At 31.1% G+C, this 21,040-nt stretch overlaps 1 protein-coding gene across 2 annotated transcripts in view; it reads right to left on the bottom strand.

The window, feature by feature from the left end:
* LOC127727200 (protein O-linked-mannose beta-1,2-N-acetylglucosaminyltransferase 1-like) overlaps positions 1 to 21,040 on the bottom strand; it is an 87,893-nt gene that overhangs the window by 54,303 nt on the left and 12,550 nt on the right. The window contains exons 7-18 of one of the 2 annotated variants that reach the window (XM_052234652.1): positions 20,030 to 20,080; positions 17,445 to 17,526; positions 15,549 to 15,675; positions 13,081 to 13,147; positions 12,254 to 12,431; positions 9,357 to 9,466; positions 6,489 to 6,573; positions 5,127 to 5,253; positions 4,650 to 4,719; positions 3,418 to 3,516; positions 1,956 to 2,051; positions 1,651 to 1,671 (exon numbers count right to left, since the gene is read on the bottom strand). In XM_052234652.1, the coding sequence (XP_052090612.1) occupies positions 1,651 to 1,671; positions 1,956 to 2,051; positions 3,418 to 3,516; positions 4,650 to 4,719; positions 5,127 to 5,253; positions 6,489 to 6,573; positions 9,357 to 9,466; positions 12,254 to 12,431; positions 13,081 to 13,147; positions 15,549 to 15,675; positions 17,445 to 17,526; positions 20,030 to 20,080 (1,113 nt within the window). The remainder of the gene's footprint in view (positions 1 to 1,650; positions 1,672 to 1,955; positions 2,052 to 3,417; positions 3,517 to 4,649; positions 4,720 to 5,126; positions 5,254 to 6,488; positions 6,574 to 9,356; positions 9,467 to 12,253; positions 12,432 to 13,080; positions 13,148 to 15,548; positions 15,676 to 17,444; positions 17,527 to 20,029; positions 20,081 to 21,040) is intronic. The other variant, XM_052234653.1, reaches the window with a different exon arrangement.

The following is a 21,040-nucleotide window of genomic DNA, read 5'->3' as shown; positions in this document are numbered from 1 at the left end:
AGATTTTTGTAAAAGTTAACAGACGATGGACGCCAAGTGATGAAAAAAAGCACACTTGGGCCAGGTGAGCTAAAAATAGAAATATTTTTCTCTATGTAAGTTTAAGTGGTAGTCCATATATGAATCATGCAAAAAACAAAATTTTGCAATACACCGCATGAAAGACTACAAATGAATATTTTTGTCAATCAGCTGCAATGTTGGTGTCGATAAATACCTAATATTTTCCATCTACAGCCTTACAAGGACAGATAACTGCATGCATTTTACAATACATTTTATAGGATATATTTGGAGTTATCTCAATCAGCACAAGATTAATAGTGCACTTTATAAAATTCATACCTCATCTGGTAGGAGTATAAAAGAAAAATATTAAATGAATTAAGTCATATTTTTATATCCTCAATCCGGTATCAAACAATTTCTTTGTAGGCTTTCAAACCAACTGAATCATATTTTGCATGATTCATAAATGGAGAGGTACTTCTAATATTTACCATAATATTTTTACATAAATTAATAAAGACCACATGACCCTTCACCTTTAAACTAAGCCTACTTCAAAGTGTAAACCATAAGTAATACACCTCAGCATAATATTCAATTTAAACTCATATTAGTAGTATATTATTGTTTTAAACCAAAATGTCTAACTTAGTTCATTTCACTCTTATGTAAAACGTATAAATATAAATGTCATATGTACTAAAGCTTTTATAATGATACATAAATACATTTAAATATGAATATATCTAAGTGCGTGTGAAGCTTGTGTATTTACCAAATATCTGGGATATACATTATAGTTTTCCTGCCTAGAGTTTATGTTTTGGAACAGTACTGGTATCTGACAACTCTAACAAACGGGGTTTATCAACAATCTTCATTTGGGACTATGTATGGGTACAAATTGTTCATGTGGACTACCATTTTGTACCAACAATTTGTGTACAGGAATTTTTGTTCTTATATAATCAATCTGTGTAATTTTTATTATACATCAGCAAAGTTTGCACGAGGAACTGTTTAAATACTAAAAATATGCACAATGAGAGAATCTTATTTATGTAGAACTATTGTTGAAATATTTATATTATCAATCCATTATTGTGGAACAACTGTTTTTATACCAATAACCTATGTATGGGGAATATTTGTTTTGTACCCATCCACACTAAATGGGAAATACCACCAACATGTGTATAGGATGCTAATGTTCTATAGCAACATAATGTGAGGGGAAGCTAGTGTCCTAATACCATGGTAAAAGAGGCTACTCCCTCAAAAAAGCATGACCAAACCTGCTAACTCTTTTGAATGGAGGGAAGGAATTCCACTGTAGATACAAATCTCCCTCTCTTAGTTTATCAACTTGACTGGCATTTGACATCCTGTTTTTGTTAAATTTCAATCTCTACCCAAAATTTCCTAGTTTCACTAGTTTATCTTTAATAAAGAATTTTCGAGAATGCTACAAAACATTTTCTGTTTTATAAGAAATCACTTGCAATACTTAAGGACACTGGTACAAATATGACCACAAATGTAATGTCAATACATTACTTTAGTTTCTGTTTTGGAGGGAGATTTCTGGGTTAGATGTTAAAGATCAGCAAATATCTATGTGATTTATTATATTATACATACTATTAAACAGTGGCACTAATCCTAGAAAATTTATGTTGGAAATGGTAATAAAACTTCTAAGCATATTCTCAGTCATAATGAAAATTAAAATCTCTTTCCAATAATATAATTTGAAACAAACTTTTTTAAATGTCAGTTAACTATTAAATTGAGCCAAAGTACCAAATACAATAATATGTCATCATCTTAGCAAATTAATTGAAAAAGTTTTTGGAAATATCTTGCAGTAATACATATCCCTTGTAACTGAAATAATATTTTTGAATTAAATGAAAGCTGCAGGTGTATTGTTTTAATAATCTTACCTGGTATAATGACTATAGGTACTTTAAATATTCCATCATTAGCATGGCTTCTGTCTACTAACTCAACACCTTGTAACGTTTCATCTACAGCAGCAGCTATAATACACATACAAATATACAAACATTATGTGTATCAGATGTAGTAAGCAACTACAATATAAAAATAAGGAAATGTGATATAATAGCCAAGGAGACAACTATCCACCAAAGTTCAAATGAAGTGGATGTAAACAATTATAGACAACCTGTTACAAGTCTGTTTCAAATTGCTGTATCTGAATACCATGGTTAGGAAGCATTATCTTACCTACTAACTCTATTGAGTTGTTTTCCATTCGTTTGATGTGTTTGAGCATTGATTTTGCCAATTGTTAAGGAACTTTCCGTTTTGAATTTTCCTTGGAGTTTGGTATTTTTGTTGTTTTACTTTTTGAAATAATTTGACAGGCATTTGAAATCATGTCTTTGTTAAATTTTCATGTCAAATTTACATTGAGATACACCAGGTGAATTTATTTGGTTAAAATTCTTGAATATCATTAAAAGTTAAAATACTTAAATAACATAATAATAAATTGATTGATTTCTTATTGTTGATGATCACATCTAGTGGCTAATAAGTACAGGAACAGAACAAATTTACATTTAATCAAAAATGATGTTTTCAGCAAAGGGGTGAATCTAGATGAAGCCAGGAAATTTGGATTGCATCATGCCAATGATGGATTCCATGAGAGTTATTGCAAGGGTTCTTTAACTTGCAGAGCATAACACTCTCCTTACACAAGGCATTGGATCAGAAAATAGATGGATCTAAATGATAAGACTGTAGGTAGCATAAAGTGTATTCTAACCTCATCCAAAACATTCAATTACTTTATGTTACTTTACATCATATTTGTAGTAAACAAAATGTTTTAATATCTATGCCAATCGAACTAGCCTGTTATGGTTTTGTTAATCCAAAAACTTTCATAAGAATAATCTGAATGTAATATCTTTCTTATTTGAACAAAACGAGATGTGGGGTATACCCCAGTGAGAGAGCACCCAAACGACAAAATAACAAAATTCCTAAGAAAAAAATGGGGAAAATCAATGTTTTATTCTACTAGGTATCATAAAGTTTCGGAAAAAGTTTCCTGAAATTCAATGAAGGTTTAAAAAAGGTTATTGATGTTTTAAAACCTTTAACCCTGATTATTAACTCAAAAAGCTGTTAATTTATCAGTAAATATGAAAAAAAATTCTTCTTCAAATGCTATTTCTTGATTATGAAATGAAGAAGTTTCTGACCACCAATTCTCATATTTTCATGGTATGATGAAAAATTGCCATTTCAAAGGTTCTGCTGCATAACTCCGACCAAACATATCTAATTAAAGGAGTATCAGTACTTGTCTTCAAAAGATATTCTTCTTAGGAAATATATTGTATAATACATTAAATTGTATATACTTACGATCACATAAATGTTCATAGCCATCATACTTCTTACAAAATTCTCTTCTGGCCTCATTTCTCTTTGATTTAGGTGTTGGGGGAATATCTGTACCTTTTACTGTAATGAATATTAATCCTTAATTAATGATTCAAACTATGAATGACAACACAAAATGACATTATTCAACTAACTGTGTAATAAGATAGTTTTAACTACAGTAAAAACTAATAAAAGGAGATGTGGGAAATATAATCAATGAGACTAACCCAACAACAGAAACAACACAACGACAACAAGAGGGCAACATAGTCTTCAACAATAGACTTAAACTGAAGTCTCCTAATATATAAATTCAACTAGAACACACCCACGAAATCGCAGGCATTTAGAGAGTGGTTGAAAGTATATAAACTGTTGTAGGATGATTTTTTGTAAAAGATTTTATGACTGGAGAATTTCAAGAAAGGTATCAAAAGTCATAGGTACTTGGGGACAGGACAATTTTTTTAGCCCTCTCCCTTTTTTTTCAAAATCCGTTATTTTTTTGTGTTCTATTAATTTCAATTATTTTCGCGTTTTCAGTCTGTATACTATGAACATACATATACTATAATATCTAAATAATATATGACCGCCGTTGATAGTAAACTTGGAATTGATAGTAAATAGCAAATACATTTTATTTATAGTATATGTATGTTCATATAGTATACAGAAAAAACGAAAATAATTGTCCTGTCCCCAAGTACCTATGAAAATTATGTGTTATTTTAAACCGTCCTAAAAGGAAGTCTTGTCTATGACTTAAAAGTCCATCCGATGACGGAAACAATATTCGGACTCCTTTATTTTCGTTTTCCTCCCAAAATAACCCAAACGGAATAATCATAAGCGAGGATGACAAATGCGACTATGCATGGTACCTCTAGGACACAGAGGCATGATGATTAATTTATTGTGGAAGGAAGAGAAGCGACACACAAAATGAGGTCTTCTCATTTAATAGTATAGATATATCAACTAACAGTAGTCATCAACCAGAAATATTTTTTCATTGAGCATGTACAAAATCTTAGTGTTAACTGATTTCAAATTAAAGAAAATTTGTTCCTACTTATTAATGCAAAGTTTCCTTCTTATGGATGCTTACTTGATTACCTTGGCTCTAAATTTACTGTCTGATTGACCATGTTTATACCACTTTCCTAATGCAATAGCAAGTTCTGTTACAGGTACTTTCTATTACTTACAGTTATAAGGTAAACAAAAGGAGTCCTTCATAGATGTTGGCCAACTACCATCATATCCAGCAAAACTGATCTGTAAAATAAATCTTATATATTCTGCCATTCAAACTTCATGTTTTTATAGTATATTAAATTCTTTTCAATAAGAAATTAATAAAAAAAAATCAGATATTGATTTTTTTCTTATGCAATCTTTCTGAATCAGGATAACCAGCATATGTTTGCATCATAAAATTGAGCTTAACTGCTGTTCAGAGAGAGTAACACTTGTTTGTCTTTTTTTACATATAAAGTACCCCTTTTATTCCCCACAATATGACAGAACTTTAATTACCTGTTTATGAAGAGAAAAACTTTCATATCTTGCCTACAAAGTACTACAAAAAATAACTAAAACATGTTTTATACAAGTCAAACTTTTCATGGCTTTTCATGCATTATTTACCAACAAAGTACCACACATCACAGAATCATGCCTACCTGTTCTGTGCTAGTAAATCCTTTGATTCCTTTCTTACCAACAAAGTACCAAACATCACGGAATCTAAGGTTCTGTATCATGCTACTACCAAGCTGATTATACAAGTCCCTGGCATGAGTACTCAACCTATAACATAGTTATTACAAAATAAAGTTACACAAAAATGATTAACAAATCACTATATTTTTCTGTCTGTTTGATTTTCAATATTTTTAACCCATATCTTGGTTCAGTTTTGATCTGGACTAGAGGGTATTTTAATGTATTCCTGTTTGTAAAACACATATGATGTAAATGATACACTGTATGACTATCTTTACACTTGGCAAAATGAAAGGTTGGACATCTTAAGTACAGTAAAATAAAACTTAGTTCTTTTATATCTTTGGCTTTCAAATGTTTAGGTTTGATCGTTCCTGATGAGGGTAAATCCAGAAAAGTGCTTTGGACACAGTGTTATTTTCATTTAGTACAATGTATTTACTGGGTATATATGTATAAAGATAATAACCTAATCAAAATCTTTAACCTGTTTACTATGCAAAAGTGTCAGATTATAACTGAAGGGGTGGGGCTAAATAATCTTATTAACTTTTACCAATTATTGACACTGTATCTTCCACCTAGGCCAGGCAAACACTGAATTTTCATCCTTGAAACTGAAATCATTTCTTTATGTAGGCACATTGTTTCAGCCCTTATATATAGACTGATATCTGTTTATTGTTATTGATTCCAGAGTTTTTGTAATGTATTGGATGTTTATTATGATGCAAAACAGGATTTCCTAAATAACTGACTTAAATGATATAATCTTAAGGAATTATGATAAAGTTATATACCTATATTCTAATAACCTGATGCACCAAAGAGTAACATTTTGTGTATGATAATGCATGCGTATTCAACATATGCTTTCTTAGTTCATAATCACCAACAACAGCTACAATTACATCTCCCTACACCAAACTCTTACTTTCTTTATCCATCACCATTAACAACTGCTACAACAATGCCTCCCTTGGTTAACTCTTACTTACTATCTCATTCACCAACCCTTACAATAGCTGCAATAATGTCCCCTTGAATAAACTGTTACTTACTTTCTCTGCCTATCATCATTAACAACAGCTTTACTTATGTCTCCCTTGAATAAAGTCTTACTTATTTTCTCTGTCCATCATCATTAACAACAGCTATACTTATGTCTCCCTTGGTTAATTCTTACTTACTATCTCATTCCATCAACCCTTACAACAGCTGCAATAATGTCTCCCTTGGTTAACTCTTACTTACTATTTCAGTCCATCAACCCTTACAATAGCTGCAATAATGTCTCCCTTGAATAAACTCTTACTTACTTTCTCTGGCCATCATCATTAACAACAGCAACAACAATGTCTCCCTCCACCAAATTCTCCAAGAAAACTTCCATGCTTGAACTGTCTACAGTCATACATGTTAATGATTAGTCAAAACTCACATGCAAACTTGCTGACAAAAATATAAGCATTTTATTTCTTGTTATAGGCATGCTAGGGAATCAGGCTTGTTCCAAGTAAAAATAGGCAATCTAAATTACAAAACTTGTTTGCTCTCTTTAAAGGACTTCCAAAGATAACAGCCAATGAAACTTAAAAGGTTAACACTCTTTTATGGTAAGATACATTATTAAAGGACATAAATAGCATGACAAACTTAAAACTAGAGTGTGATTCTTAACACACAAGTTGAATCTCAAGGTACTCCAAAATAGAGAGCTATATAATTCTTATACGATTTGCATATCTACAAACACTTCAATAGGATAGGTCCTATAGGTTTTCCCCCAATGGTTTACACTATCGTAGACCCTATTGTTAAAACTACTTTCATAACCTATGAAATCGCTATGTCAATTTCACTCTGACCTATTCATGTGTGATACGATACACATGCATAGGATCCTGGGGTTCCAAGTAAATCAAATTTGAAAAAAACACTAAAGAACTGTTATTCATATTCTAATGTATAACAAAGAGAAATAGTGCATTCGAGCTTGAAAAATGTATAAAATCAAAATAAAATAAAATTCTGTGAAATTTCATGAATGATCTTCGTACATTAACGTCATGACAAAACATGACATCATACAAATGAAAACTCTCAAGCTGAAGGTTATTCTGTTACTTGAACCCTTTAATTTGAATAAGATCTCATAAAAATGGATTTTGAAAGGTAGGCATTTTTAATTCTATTGCAATAATCGAATATTTCAGGATTTCAGCAAGTCAATATGGCTGCTCATTCCTTAGTAAGGCATGTCAACTGTGGATTTGATGGCTAATGAAAAGAAATGTTAATAAAAATTTGCAACTGTTCGTGTTAAGAATTATAAGGATTCATCACAATTTTTCTCGAGGTTATTGATTTGAAAACTGGGTCGCTGACTCACAAACTTTACATTATTCAGTTTGTGAGTTAATCGCCCCGGTTTACACATCAATAACCTCCAGAAAAAAAATGTGTTTAATCCTATAATAAAATAAAAAAAGAAAAACTTTTTAAATTAGAAGAAAATATAAGTTATGAATAACCAAATTTCCACACAAAACTTTTACAGAACCTGATCATTCACGTTTACTCTCTGTGCACTGGAAAATATTTAGAACATTATGATAAACAAGAATTGTGTCCATAGGAAACCATGCCCTGCTTACACTATATTTCTATGTTCAGTGACCCATGAAATTGGGGTCAAAACCCTTGTTTATCATATAATTTAAATAGTTCATATCATAATGAACATGTGTACAAAGTTTCAAGTTGATGCATATATATGTAACCTTCGTGGCAAACTACTATAACCTAAAACTGTAACCTGAGAATGTACTAATTTCAAACTAGGACATTTTCAGTGAACCCTCAAATTGAATTCAAAACTGCAAATTGGCATATAATTTAAAAAGTTCACATAATAAGGAAAAAAAATACTTAGGTTCAAGTTGATGTGACCACAATTTGATGGAAAACTACCCTACTAAAACTTGAACCTGATTCCTGATGGACAGACAGACAAACTTGTCTCTTTCTGATTGTAAAGATTGAGATTCTCAAAATGAAAGTAAAGTGTTAAAAATATTTGTTCTGTGATATTCAAGTTTATTCCACTGCAGCATGTATGAATAACATAAAAAAAAACAAACATTCATAACATAATTAAAGCTAATTTCTGTCAAAGCATGCTTTAAATATTCCATAAACATATATACATGCCTTTATTGATATGGGCTGTTTATTAACTGTTGCTTTTCATGTTCTATTTATGATAGAGAAGATTTAACAATATTTTAGTAAAAAACAATAATTCCAAAAATAAGTAAGTCTCATAGGAGCCTGAATCTCTTACCTGATAAATTTTCCCCCTTATTACTTACTATTAATTTCTTACAAATTAAGCTTCAGATGGATTTTTTTCATCAATCCCATAAAATTTTAACACATTACACAGAGAACTTTTTTTGAACGTTGGTCAAACAGAATCAAAGATTGCTGATTTTTATCTGAGCAAAATCAAATGCATAAAATTTGTAGAAGACCTTCCATTTCTAATGTTTACCAAACTATCGACACTGGATGAGGGCTTCCATTCACAAATCCCTTGAAGGTTCAAAACATCATGACATGTAATTTCAAAGTAGAAGATTTTATGAAAATTAAACACTCTGACTCAAAAATTGGTATCTGGATTCATTTTTCATCAAACAGAATCAAATGAGGATCCTTTTCACATTATAACTTTATTTTTGTGTTAAAATTGGATCAGTTAAGAGGAGATAAAAATGTGAAAAGTTTACAGTTGAACGATGACATGGGATGCTGAGTGATGGCAACACCTCACATGGAACTTCGTGCAAATATAACTAAAAATAAAAAATTAACATATGCATACAGGATTTGATCCTAATACTGTAAGATGATCTATTTTCGTGGGCACCAATTTTCGTGGATTGAGAAAAGATTGTAATTTCGTGTATATTTGATTTCATTGTTTTTCCAAAGTCTGCATAAAGCTATAGTAAATTTAAACTTTGTTGAAAATTTTAATTAGAGGTTCCAGTATACCCATGAAATCAACGAAAAATTGGTATCCCACATATATTAATGAATCCACAGTCTGTAAAATCATAATGGTGTCTCACTATATGAGAACCAATATTCCTATATAACTCTACATGAATTAAACCAACCTTTTTCATATGTATCAAACACTGTGACAGTGGAGACTTTCTTCTCTGCAGAACTTAATACAGCTACATTAAATCCTCTCCCTGCATGGTTCACCTTTTCACCCAGTACACTGCAGACAGAAAATGTTATTGTGAACCCAATGAAAGTTTTCCACAGTGCCATCTCTATCTTGACCAGGTATTTAAACTTTTGCAAGTTCACCTGTCCTTTTGAATAAATACAATAGCTATTGTTCTCTGTGTAGTTTATTCTCTGGGACCTTTAAATTTCTTCTAAGAGAAATCTATCATTCATTGATTAAATTACCTGAGTATAAAAAAATTCTTATATATAGACAAAAATACTTTTTTTATACTCATTAATTGCGTGTGATGATGTATTTATTCAATATTAATAATATATTTTCATTCAGTTTAATATAAACATTGATTCAATCATAAAAAGTTGATTTCTAACAAAAGTTTTATCAATGTTCCTATTGAAATTTGATTTTTATTTTGTCTAGTTATAGAATACATTTAAGAAGATCTTGATTTGAACATCTTTAATTTTCAAGTTTTTATTCATGTCAAACAAATTTTTTAATGTTGAAAGTTTTCTCAGAAATCAACGTTTTATGATTGAATCAATATTTATATTAAACTGAATGAAAATATATTATTATTGCATATAACATAAATCAACGCTAACATGTTTAACCCCGCCACATTCTGTATGTATGTTCCTGTCCCAAGTCAGGAGCCTGTAATTCAGTGGTTGTCGTTTGTTTATGTGTTACATATTTGTTTTTCGTTCATTTTTTGTACATAAATTAGGCTGTTAGGTTTCTCGTTTGAATTGTTTTACATTGTCATTTCGGGACCTTTTATAGCTGACTGTGCTGTATGGGCTTTGCTCATTGTTGAAGGCCGTACGGTGACCTATAGTTGTTAATTTCTGTGTCATTTGGTCTCTTGTGGAGAGTTGTCTCATTGGCAATCATACCACATCTTCTTTTTTATATTTTATTAATGTTTCAACTTTGCATCACTGTTTACATTCAACCGATTGAAAATATATTATCAATCTTGAATAAATATAACATCACATGCAGTTTTGAGTATAAAACATGTATTTTCCTCTATTTACAAGATTTTTTTATTACTCAGGTAAATTAATCAATGAGTGATAGATTTCTCTTAGAAGAAATTTAAAGGTCCCAGTGAAAAAACTACACAGACAAAAATAGCTATTGTATTTATTCAATAGGACAGGTGAACTTATAAAAGTTTAAATACCTGGTCAAGATAGAGATGGCACTGTGGAAAACTTTCATTGGGTTCGCAATATTTGAAAAATCAAACTCTTTATTACCCCTAAATTTCATATCAGAACTTATCTAAACACATCAAGCTTATATGAAAGCCTTGTGATGATATCCTAACTGATACAAAATCTTTATGAATTTGACAAACTGAACTTGTCCTTAATTCGCTGTTTCAGAATCTGAAGGACCATGGGTAATTTCATTGTTCGTACCCCAAAATGAAAACAATGTCACATCATTGTTTGAATTTCATTTGTTTTGGACGTTGTAAGCTAATCACAGCGTTTTGGTGTACACTTTTGCAAATATTACCCATAATGCAATAGATTTTGAAATGGAGAATTGTCTTATCTCATGCTATTTTTTTTCATTTGGGGAATTTGGTGTTGATGACAGATGCTTCACAGTTTCTGTTAAATTTATTCACAACTATTTTAAACTGGGGATAATTTAGAGCCTTATGTATTGTAAAGGCACCTGCCTATTGTTTTAAAACTATATGTTGACCTCGAGAGGTCTTTTGGATAATTGTATAGTTGGGTTGCTGTCTCATGACATACCTTAAATCAGGGTTTTTTTGCTTGGCTTTTTTTTGCGATTTGATGACAAAATTGGCAGGTAAAATTTTCACTGTGTATAATTTTCGCTGAATGGGAAAATACATGCAAAAAAATAACTATCGTATTGTTAAAGTTGTAAACAACATAAACTCAATTAACTAACAGATAATCAATATCAAATAAATATGAGTACTACAAATGAAAATACATTTTCAAGGAACGTAAAATATGTACATTCGGTATGCTAAAAGTTGAAGGTTTTGATCATTACTGGTATACAAATATCCTTGTAAATGTGATTTATTTTATTTTTACATTATATGCAAAATTTTCGGGTTATGACACCAATCAATAGAACGTCGCTAATTAACATTTTTTAACATGTCACTGATTGCTTGTTGTCAAAAGGTGTGACATGTAGGATTAATAGCCAATTTAATTATGTGAAAACAGAGATCTTAATTAAGTATGCATATTCTTGTGATCTGTCGAACAACACCAAACTTCAACAACACCAAAGACTCGATAAATAATAGTATAATGTATGATACTTTCAAACAACGATAAATTTTGGAATATGCAGGGAAATTTACGTGGGGTCAAATTTTCGCGTTTCTTTGGCTGCCGCGAACAAAGCGAAAATTAAACACACACGAAAAAAACCCGATATACAGTATACCAAACATTAAAATAACCATGCATCCCATGAAAAAGCAATGTTAGTCCTATAACTAGATCTTACATTTCACCATTAATACTATAACTAGATCTTACATTTCACCATTATTACTATAACTAGATCTTACATTTCACCATTAATACTATAACTAGATCTTACATTTCACCATTAATACTATAACTAGATCTTACATTTCACCATTAATACTATAACTAGATCTTACATTTCACCATTATTACTATAACTAGATCTTACATTTCACCATTAATACTATAACTAGATCTTACATTTCACCATTAATACTATAACTAGATCTTACATTTCACCATTAATACTATAACTAGATCTTACATTTCACCATTAATACAAATTGTAGGTTTCCTCTGATCACCATCACCAGTATCCACCATAACAGAAAACTTATCACCACCACATTCTGTAGTCAATCCACATTTGTCCAACTTTTCTACAACCATTTTATACTCTGTCACTTTTGGTATAAATTGTGAAATATCTCTTAATGGACCGACTGAAAAACAGTACACAAATTATATTATAATTCTGTGTAAATATGATTTCACAGTTCTCTTAACTTCTACTAAATAAGTCATGTAAGACTACTTCACTGGACAGTTCAAAATTAGGGAGTGCTTTATATGGTGGTATCCATGACAACTGGTATCCAATAAATCACAATATATAAATAGAGTAAAATTAAATGTCAGATTTAAAATACTAATGTCCAAAAACGATAACACTGTTCATTGTTGAATTTTTATATCAATCACATCTTATTGTACAACATTACAACTAAAATCATATAAAGCTTAACTAGTTTCTAGCAAGAGGTCAATTCTGTTTTGATTTTATGAAGAGAAATTTTCTAAAAATATTGCTTGTTGGTACAAAAATGGTTGTTGAACTACAGCTGATCTGAGGCATAGTCACCTCAAGCCAGCTGCTCACATGTCAGAACAATATTGATTACAATACCTCACAACGGTTTATATATGTACAGGTATAATTCAAATTGATGTGACCAGTTACAAGACATTTTTTTATTTCTTATATGATTTAGAGATAAATTTTATTATCTTTTGCATGTGTTTATGCTTTGAAAGAGCTCTTTTTAGTTAATTGCTGTAATAAAATGTTTTCAAATGTGTTGTTTTACTAACAAGGTAGAGAGAAACACCCTTTCTTTTCAATGGGTAAGCTGTATCCACCATGCTCTCTCTTTTTATGCTGAAAAAGAAGAAACGAAAATTTGAACAGCTCTCCACCAAAATCTAAAGACATGTCTTTTAAATTTTTTTAATTTATAGTACAGTGTATTCAAAATCAATAATTCACAAAAATCAAATCAATCAGTTTTTTCTGGTAAAATATATGATTACATAAATCATTATGAATATCACTCTCTTTCCTAATTAACAATGGTCTACAAACAAAGAGGTGACAATTCAGTTTTCTTTCATATCATTTACCATTACCATAGATGGTTGCATCTTCAGCAATTAGAGCTTTAGGGTTGGTAATAGCCAAGTGTAAACTCTTAGGTGGTGTTTGTTTCAATATATTTGTAAAATTATATGAGAGTTTGGTTTGTCCTATAATAGAATATGGAGTAGGTATATGGGTTGTAAAAACATATTCTTGTATAAATTCCATACATAATAGGGTCTGTAGATTTTTTTTTCTTGGAGTAGGAAAATATACACCAAATGCAGACTACACGAATTAATTTTATTTTTACAGGACATTCGGTCTGGTAAACAACCTCGCTTTACCAGACCGAATGAAATTTTACCTGACCAATTTTTTTTACATCTAATTGTATATTATCCGACAAAATACAACAATCTTATGACTTATTGTGCCCTACTCCTCTCCAAAATGCACAAAAACAAAATCATGTGACAAAGAGTGTATACATGTATTTTGATGAAAGTTGTGCACAATTGCTTGAATGCATTTCAGTGATAAAGAAAAGTAATGTCACATTTTATTGGATTTTGACATGAAAATTATTTGTGAACTAAAAATTTTGAGTTTCTGTAAAAAAATATTTCCTGTTTCTTCTTTCATTTTCATATATCTTTTGGTTTTCAATTCTAGTGTTTATATTTCATAGCTGTATTTTGTAAACCTGCTTGGATTTTTTTTATGTTTCTATTGTATTTGATCGGCAAACCCCGGAAATTGACCTTATCCGTTCCCGGAATCTGATCCGGTATTGTTTATATTTCCCGTTGATGGCAGCCATTGTTGTTTTTGTCAGTCAGATATGTTTTTACTTGGATTTACACAGCACTTGTATGCGATTTTCGGCATAAAGCTAGCGGTTGAACAAAATAAACATCGCTGTCATGAATAATAAAGATGAGAATGAATTTTGAGATCGTTTGGGAACTTTGCCCCCAAAATTGGGAAAAATGTAGGGTTTTTAAAAAAATCCACGAAAAATATAACACCGGACATTCGGACCGGAATTCAACAAAATTTTACCAGACCGATCCATTATTCACCGGATTTGTCCGACGGTCCGACGTATTTCGTGTAGTCTGCAAATGCTGCAGTTACTGGAGACTTAGGTATAACACCTATTGTTAATAAGCAGTGGAAAAGTATTATTCATTTGTGATGTAGATCAAATTACATGAGCTCAAATCAGTTAAATGTAAAGTTCATAAGCGGGCTGACAATATGAGTATTAAGCATAAGTGTGTTAATAACTGGAACTTGTTAGTAAGGAAAACCTTCTGTGAACTGAATTGAAGTCATTTACTGTGTCCTGATAATATGGACACTAACTATGTTGTAAAAATTTTTAAGACAAAATTACACGATAAACATGTCGATAATTGGCATGCTGTTTTACATTCTGATAAATCTATATCGGGTAGAGGTGGCAATAAGCTACGAACGTACAAATTTTTCAAACAAAATTTTGGACCCGAAGAATACTGTAAAATAGCTTTGCCTTTCAGTAACAGAAGTGCTTTCGCCAAATTTAGATGTGGTGTTGCCCCACTGAGGATCGAAACTGGGAGATACGAAAATATTGTTTTAGAAAACAAGAGTGTGCCATATATGTGATGATTTTATCAAAGATGAAGCGCATGTTTTATTAAGATGTCCTCTTTATGACGATTTTAGAAACCATTTATATTATGTTGCTGAAACTTTTAATGAAAATTTTAATAATTAAGGTGACAACCAAAAGTTAGTGTTTTTATTCTCAGATGTAATATGATACATGTGTGTGCCAAAACCTGTTATTTAATTTTAAAGAAACACAGAATTTTTTTTATTGTAAATAGTACTTCATTTAATATTGTTTAATGTAGTATATCTATGCATTTTAATAGTCTCTTATAATTCTGTATAGAATGGCTCTCATTTTATGTAGATTTGTTTGAAATTTATAAATATCGATTGTACTTGTTGTGAGATGATACTTTAATAAAACATTGAATTGAATTGAACTGGTAATATAACTCAGCTACTTTTAACTTCTTCTTATGACGAATTACTTATCCAGCAGTAGTTTATATAAGCTTATGTTAAGTAACTCTTTACTTCTCAAAGAAAATAAATTGGACTTCCAAAACTGACATGGGTAATATAAACGACTTTAACTTACAAATTCAATAGCCTGTTTCTGTTCCAGTCCAATTTGTCCAACCAGTACAAAGGCATCTCTAAAGCCAACATTGTCTATCAAGTAACTACCCATTAACCTAAACCATTGTCTGCCTTCATTGCTCAATCTGAAAAATATATAATACAAAAGTTTATTTATTCTTCTTTCTAAAAATTTAGTATGTTTTTTTTTTCAAATGAAATGCAAACAAGAGGCAAATAATTTTTAGTGCTATCTACCTACCTAATTACAATACATTATATGTGTCACCACAGTTTATAAGAGGACAAAATATTGTAAATTCAGAAATTTTATGAATGTTTTTATTATTGCAAATGAATAGGTTTTACAAAATTAAAAACTCTCATTTTAAATTTGTATTCAGCAACTCAAGAAATCTCCATTATTAATCTCTCATTTTTTTTTCATTCAAATTAATAAATGCACACACAAAATTCTAAATCTAAAATTGTTTTCAGAATTAAATAAATAAGATATTGAATATAAAGCCACAACACAATAAACCCTTAAGTTACAACTCAACAAACATAGAGATATCAACACAGTGTTCCCTCCAGACCGTTTTAGCTCTGCCGTATTCAGCCCTTCGCAATTTTCCGCTGTTCTATTGTACTGAGTGCAGCGCTATCAAAATCAATCGTGTCGCCATATTTTTTCTGTTTTTTTTTTTTTTTTAATTTCCCGCTTATCTTTTACTTTGATCATGTGATCTACTGGTTTACTATTTCTGAATGTGTTATTTGCCTTGTATAAAGTAACATCGCGGGACCAGTTTAATAAAGTTTTCAAAATGGTGTCTTTGAAAGATCAAAATAAACGAAGAAATCAACATTATCATCCATTTTATGAATTAAAAAGAATATTAAGAGGCAAATATGAATGGAATAAGATGAAATAAATTGACTGCATTTACCGACAATACTCACAAACTTGTTTTACAAACTTTGATTAAATAACTAACTTCTGTCAAACATTGTAAGGTTAATAGTACACTGCTCCAGTGGGTTACAAACGATACATTTAAAGAGATTTTCTAAATTTATGTTTCTCAGATTTGGAAACTTTTGAAATAAATTTTGTAAGAATCAAGAATTATAATCTTGGTGAGCTATATAGAGGGCACTCTAAAACAAAATGCAGTTCATTTCCTATCAAGTTAAGTGAACAGTGTTGACAGAGCCTTATACATCCTACATGTTCTACAGCATCACCTGTTAAGAAATCTTCACATTGCCAGTCTGGTGTTGACCCTTCATGGAATTTATTTCTGTACTTATTTTTGATAGATTATCTGACTTTACAATGGAGATAAAAAATTATTCTTCATCTTTTTTCAAACAATAACATTTACAAACAAATGGGTAAACTTCCATCAGGACAACATTACAAGAGCAAACATCAGCAGCATATTGTATAAAAACATCATCACAAACGAACCGCGCATCACGACAAAGTTACTGAGAATAGTCGAAAATCACGTGCTTACCACAGTGCTATCAAAAAATCCTGGGGACAACAATGATGAGGTTCCATAGAGACAACAATGATGAGGTTCCATAGAGACAAATTATATGGTGCAGTTCAATGATCTCAATTTACTCTTCTTTATTATCTTGATGAGTGCCAGTGAAAATAACAAAAGGTACAGAAAAAAACAATAATATAAAAAGTTGATTTAAACCTCTTTTCTCTATAACATTGACAAAAAATACTATAAAGGTAAAAGTAAAATAACACTAATAATTCCATATCAAAAAAGGCTTTTCATATCTACCATTTCTAAGAACATTCAATTTGTATGCCAGTGTAAACTTGAAGGCTGTTTTTAAGAGACTTGATTTAATGAATGCAAACACGACTAAATATATTACATACCGTTCTGTGATTTCGTCATGTGTAACTAAGAGGATGACAGCATTTTTTGGTGCTTTCTTCATATATTGTAAAAATGCTGCGTCTAAAATGAATCAAATTTCTAAAAATGTTATTTTATCCATTTCCTTAGTGTTACTGAGGCCATGTAAAAAAAAATTTGGTTCCTAGATTCCCCTGCATATGCAAAACTCAGCTCCTGACTTGTATTTAGCGATGAACAAAAATACATAAAACATGAAAAAAATCGGCGATTAAATTTTACTAACTTAAAACCATGAAATTTAAATGTTGACTAATGAACAATGACAATGAGGTCAAGGTTGGATGAACCCTGGCAGACAGGACATGACCACCTACATGTAACAATCATTCCATACACCAAATATAGTTAAAACAAGGCCAATGACAGATGTACACAGCCAGACAAAACGAGGCCAATGACAGATGAACATAGCCAGACAAAACAAGGCCAATGACAGATGAACACAGCCAGACAAAACGAGGCCAATGACAGATGAACACAGCCAGACAAAACGATGCCAATAACAGATGAACACAGCCAGACAGAAGCTAGTAAGCAGTGGATGAACCATGAAAATCAGGTTAAGGACAAAGGATATACGCTAGACGGAAATTTCACAAATATACAAGATATGAAGTGTCTACCTTCTAAAATATAAACTTTTAAACAAATAGTTTAAGGGGCAATGCAATACTTCTAAAGTATTTAAAAGTAATTTTAGGTGATGGTGAAACTGGATAAAAATAATTCCTTTGGGCAATAATTATATCTATTAAATTTTGAATTCATCTGAACCTTGAATATTGAGTCAAAATTGGGTAACATGACATTAGCGCTGTGGTATGTTGATACATATGAATATGCTTATTAGTTTGACAACTACAGAGGTGTTTGTAGTAATTGATTAGCATTACACAGTTTGTTTTTTGTTGGAATAAAACACATCCTATTCATCAGATTATTTATTTATCATAATTGGTCATGTGTACCATCAGTCTTTTGGTTTTTCATGCGTACCATCAGTCTTTGGGTTGGTCATGTGTACCATCAGTCTTTGGGTTTGTCATGTGTACCATCAGTATTTGGGTTTATCATGTGTACCATCAGTCTTTGGGTTTGTCATGTGTATCATCAGTCTTTGGGTTTGCCATGTGTACCATCAGTCTTTGAGTTTGTCATGTGTACCATCAGTCTTTGGGTTTGCCATGTGTACTATCAGTCTTTGGGTTTGTCATGTGTACCATCAGTCTTTGGGTTTGTCATGTGTACCATCAGTCTTTGGGTTTGTCATGTGTATCATCAATATTTGGGTTTGTCATGTGTACCATCAGTCTTTGGGTTAGTCAAGTGTACCATCAGTCTTTGGTTTTGTCATGTGTATCATCAGTCTTTATGTTAGTCAAGTGTACCATCAGTCTTTGGGTTTGTCATGTGTATCATCAGTCTTTATGTTAGTCAAGTGTACCATCAGTCTTTGGGTTTGTCATGTGTATCATCAGTCTTTATGTTAGTCAAGTGTACCATCAGTCTTTGGGTTTGTCATGTGCACCATCAGTCTTTGGGATAGTCAAGTGTACCATCAGTCTTTGGGTTTGTCATGTGCACCATCAGTCTTTGGGTTTGTCATGTGTACCATCAGCCTTTGGGTTTGTCATGTGTACCATCAGCCTTTAGGTTTGTCATGTGTACCATCAGTCTTTGAACCATCAGTCTTTGGGTTAGTCAAGTGTACCATCAGTCTTTGGGTTTGTCATGTGTACCATCAGTCTTTGGGTTTGTCATATGTTACTCAATCTTAAGTTTTTCTGTGTAATGTTTTGTTGACTTTTGCCTTTCCATTTTTTCAATAAAGCCACATGTATGTTGTTTTCTGTCCTTCCTTGACTAGTATGATTAATTATTAAACTTTGGTATCATCTTCAATTTTTATAAAGTGTTTAAAACTACTGGTTGAAATCATTATACAAATATATACAAAAATTTAACATTGTTAAATAAAACCCCTGCCTTATAAATTTTTCATATGTCATTACCTGAGAACCATTAAATTCACTTTACATGGCCTGAAGTAAAAAAAAAATTGAACACACATCAGTTTTCATATATAATCACATTTTACACTATAGCTAAATTTCTTAAATCCCTTAACTTCTTAATATCTTTAAATCATAATAAGTAACTTTACATTTACCATAATTATTCAGAAGTAACAAAATTAATTTAATCGTCAAAAAGAGAAAATAGAACTATAAAATAAAGTGTACACAAAATACATATGCTTTTAGCAGAAAACTTTTTTTTTTTCCTATGTCTAATTTTTTGCTATTTGTTGGGTAGACATTTTACCATCAAATTTGCCCTTCGCAAAAACATTTCACTGTTCATTTAAATGCTGTACGTGGCTATGAAATGGGAATATTTTTCTGCCTCATCTTAAGCCCTCTGCCTCATCTAAAGCCCAGATTACGAAAAAAAAAAACAAACAAAAAACAAACAGAAATAACCAGATATACAGTATATCATATTGATTTGACTATTTCACTTAAATGAATTTGACTCCTACCGTCAGTATATGTGTCAAAAGTCTTAACATCAGTGACCTCCATCTTCTGGACTGAAATTAAAAATAAAAATAAATAAAAATCGTGTAAAAAGTAAATCTGCAAACATGTCCATTTCCTTTAAAAGTGTATTTTTTTGTAATTTCTTAATTAGTTTAATAATTTTTGAGAAAAAATAATAACACCTGTACTGTCAGTATAAAGAGGGTAATGCTGAATGTAGCATGATAATACTATTCAGTACTGCAACATTTCAACACAGAAGTATTATACAAATGTAAAATTAAAAAGATATTGTATCTGTGATTGACCTATAGTTGCTAACTTCTTGTCATTTGGTCTCTGGTGGAGAGTTGTCTCATTGACAATTTTACCATATCTTCTTATTTTTATGTCTACCTTATGAAGAAAAAATGTGGATAGTGTCCACATGTGGACACAGATGATGCCCCCACTTGCTATCATATAGATATAAAGGGACATAACTGAAGAACGGTAAAAGTGACGCTACCCAAATTTGAACTTGATCTGAGTTTTGTGGTAATAAGCATTGTGTGTGAGTCTCATAACATTTGGTTGAGGCTAACTTAAGTAGAGAACAGAAACTAAAAATAATTCAGCAATTTTTCAACTTGTAAACACGCATAACTCTAGAACGGTTGTGTATAAGTTTTATAACATTTGGTTGAGACAAACTAAAGTTAGAGAACGGAAACGAAAAATTCAGCAATTTTTATGTTTATAAAGGGACATAACTCAAGAATGGTAAACGTGTCACCACCAAATTTCGTACTTAATCTGTATTATGTTGTAATAAGCATTGTGTATAAGTTTCATAACATTTGGTTGAGGCAAACTAAAGTTAGAAAACGGAAACAAATAACTGAAGAACGGTAAAAGTGACGCTACCCAAATTTTAACTTGATCTGAGTTTTGTGGTAATAAGCATTGTGTGCAAGTCTCATAACATTTGGTTGAGGCTAACTTAAGCAGAGAACAGAAACTAAAAATTT

This window comes from Mytilus californianus, unplaced genomic scaffold (genome assembly GCF_021869535.1).
Source record: "Mytilus californianus isolate M0D057914Y unplaced genomic scaffold, xbMytCali1.0.p SCAF_19, whole genome shotgun sequence".
NCBI lineage: Eukaryota > Metazoa > Mollusca > Bivalvia > Mytilida > Mytilidae > Mytilus > Mytilus californianus.
The sequence above is the reverse complement of the archived record's forward strand: the minus strand, read 5'-3'. Positions and strand labels throughout refer to the sequence as shown.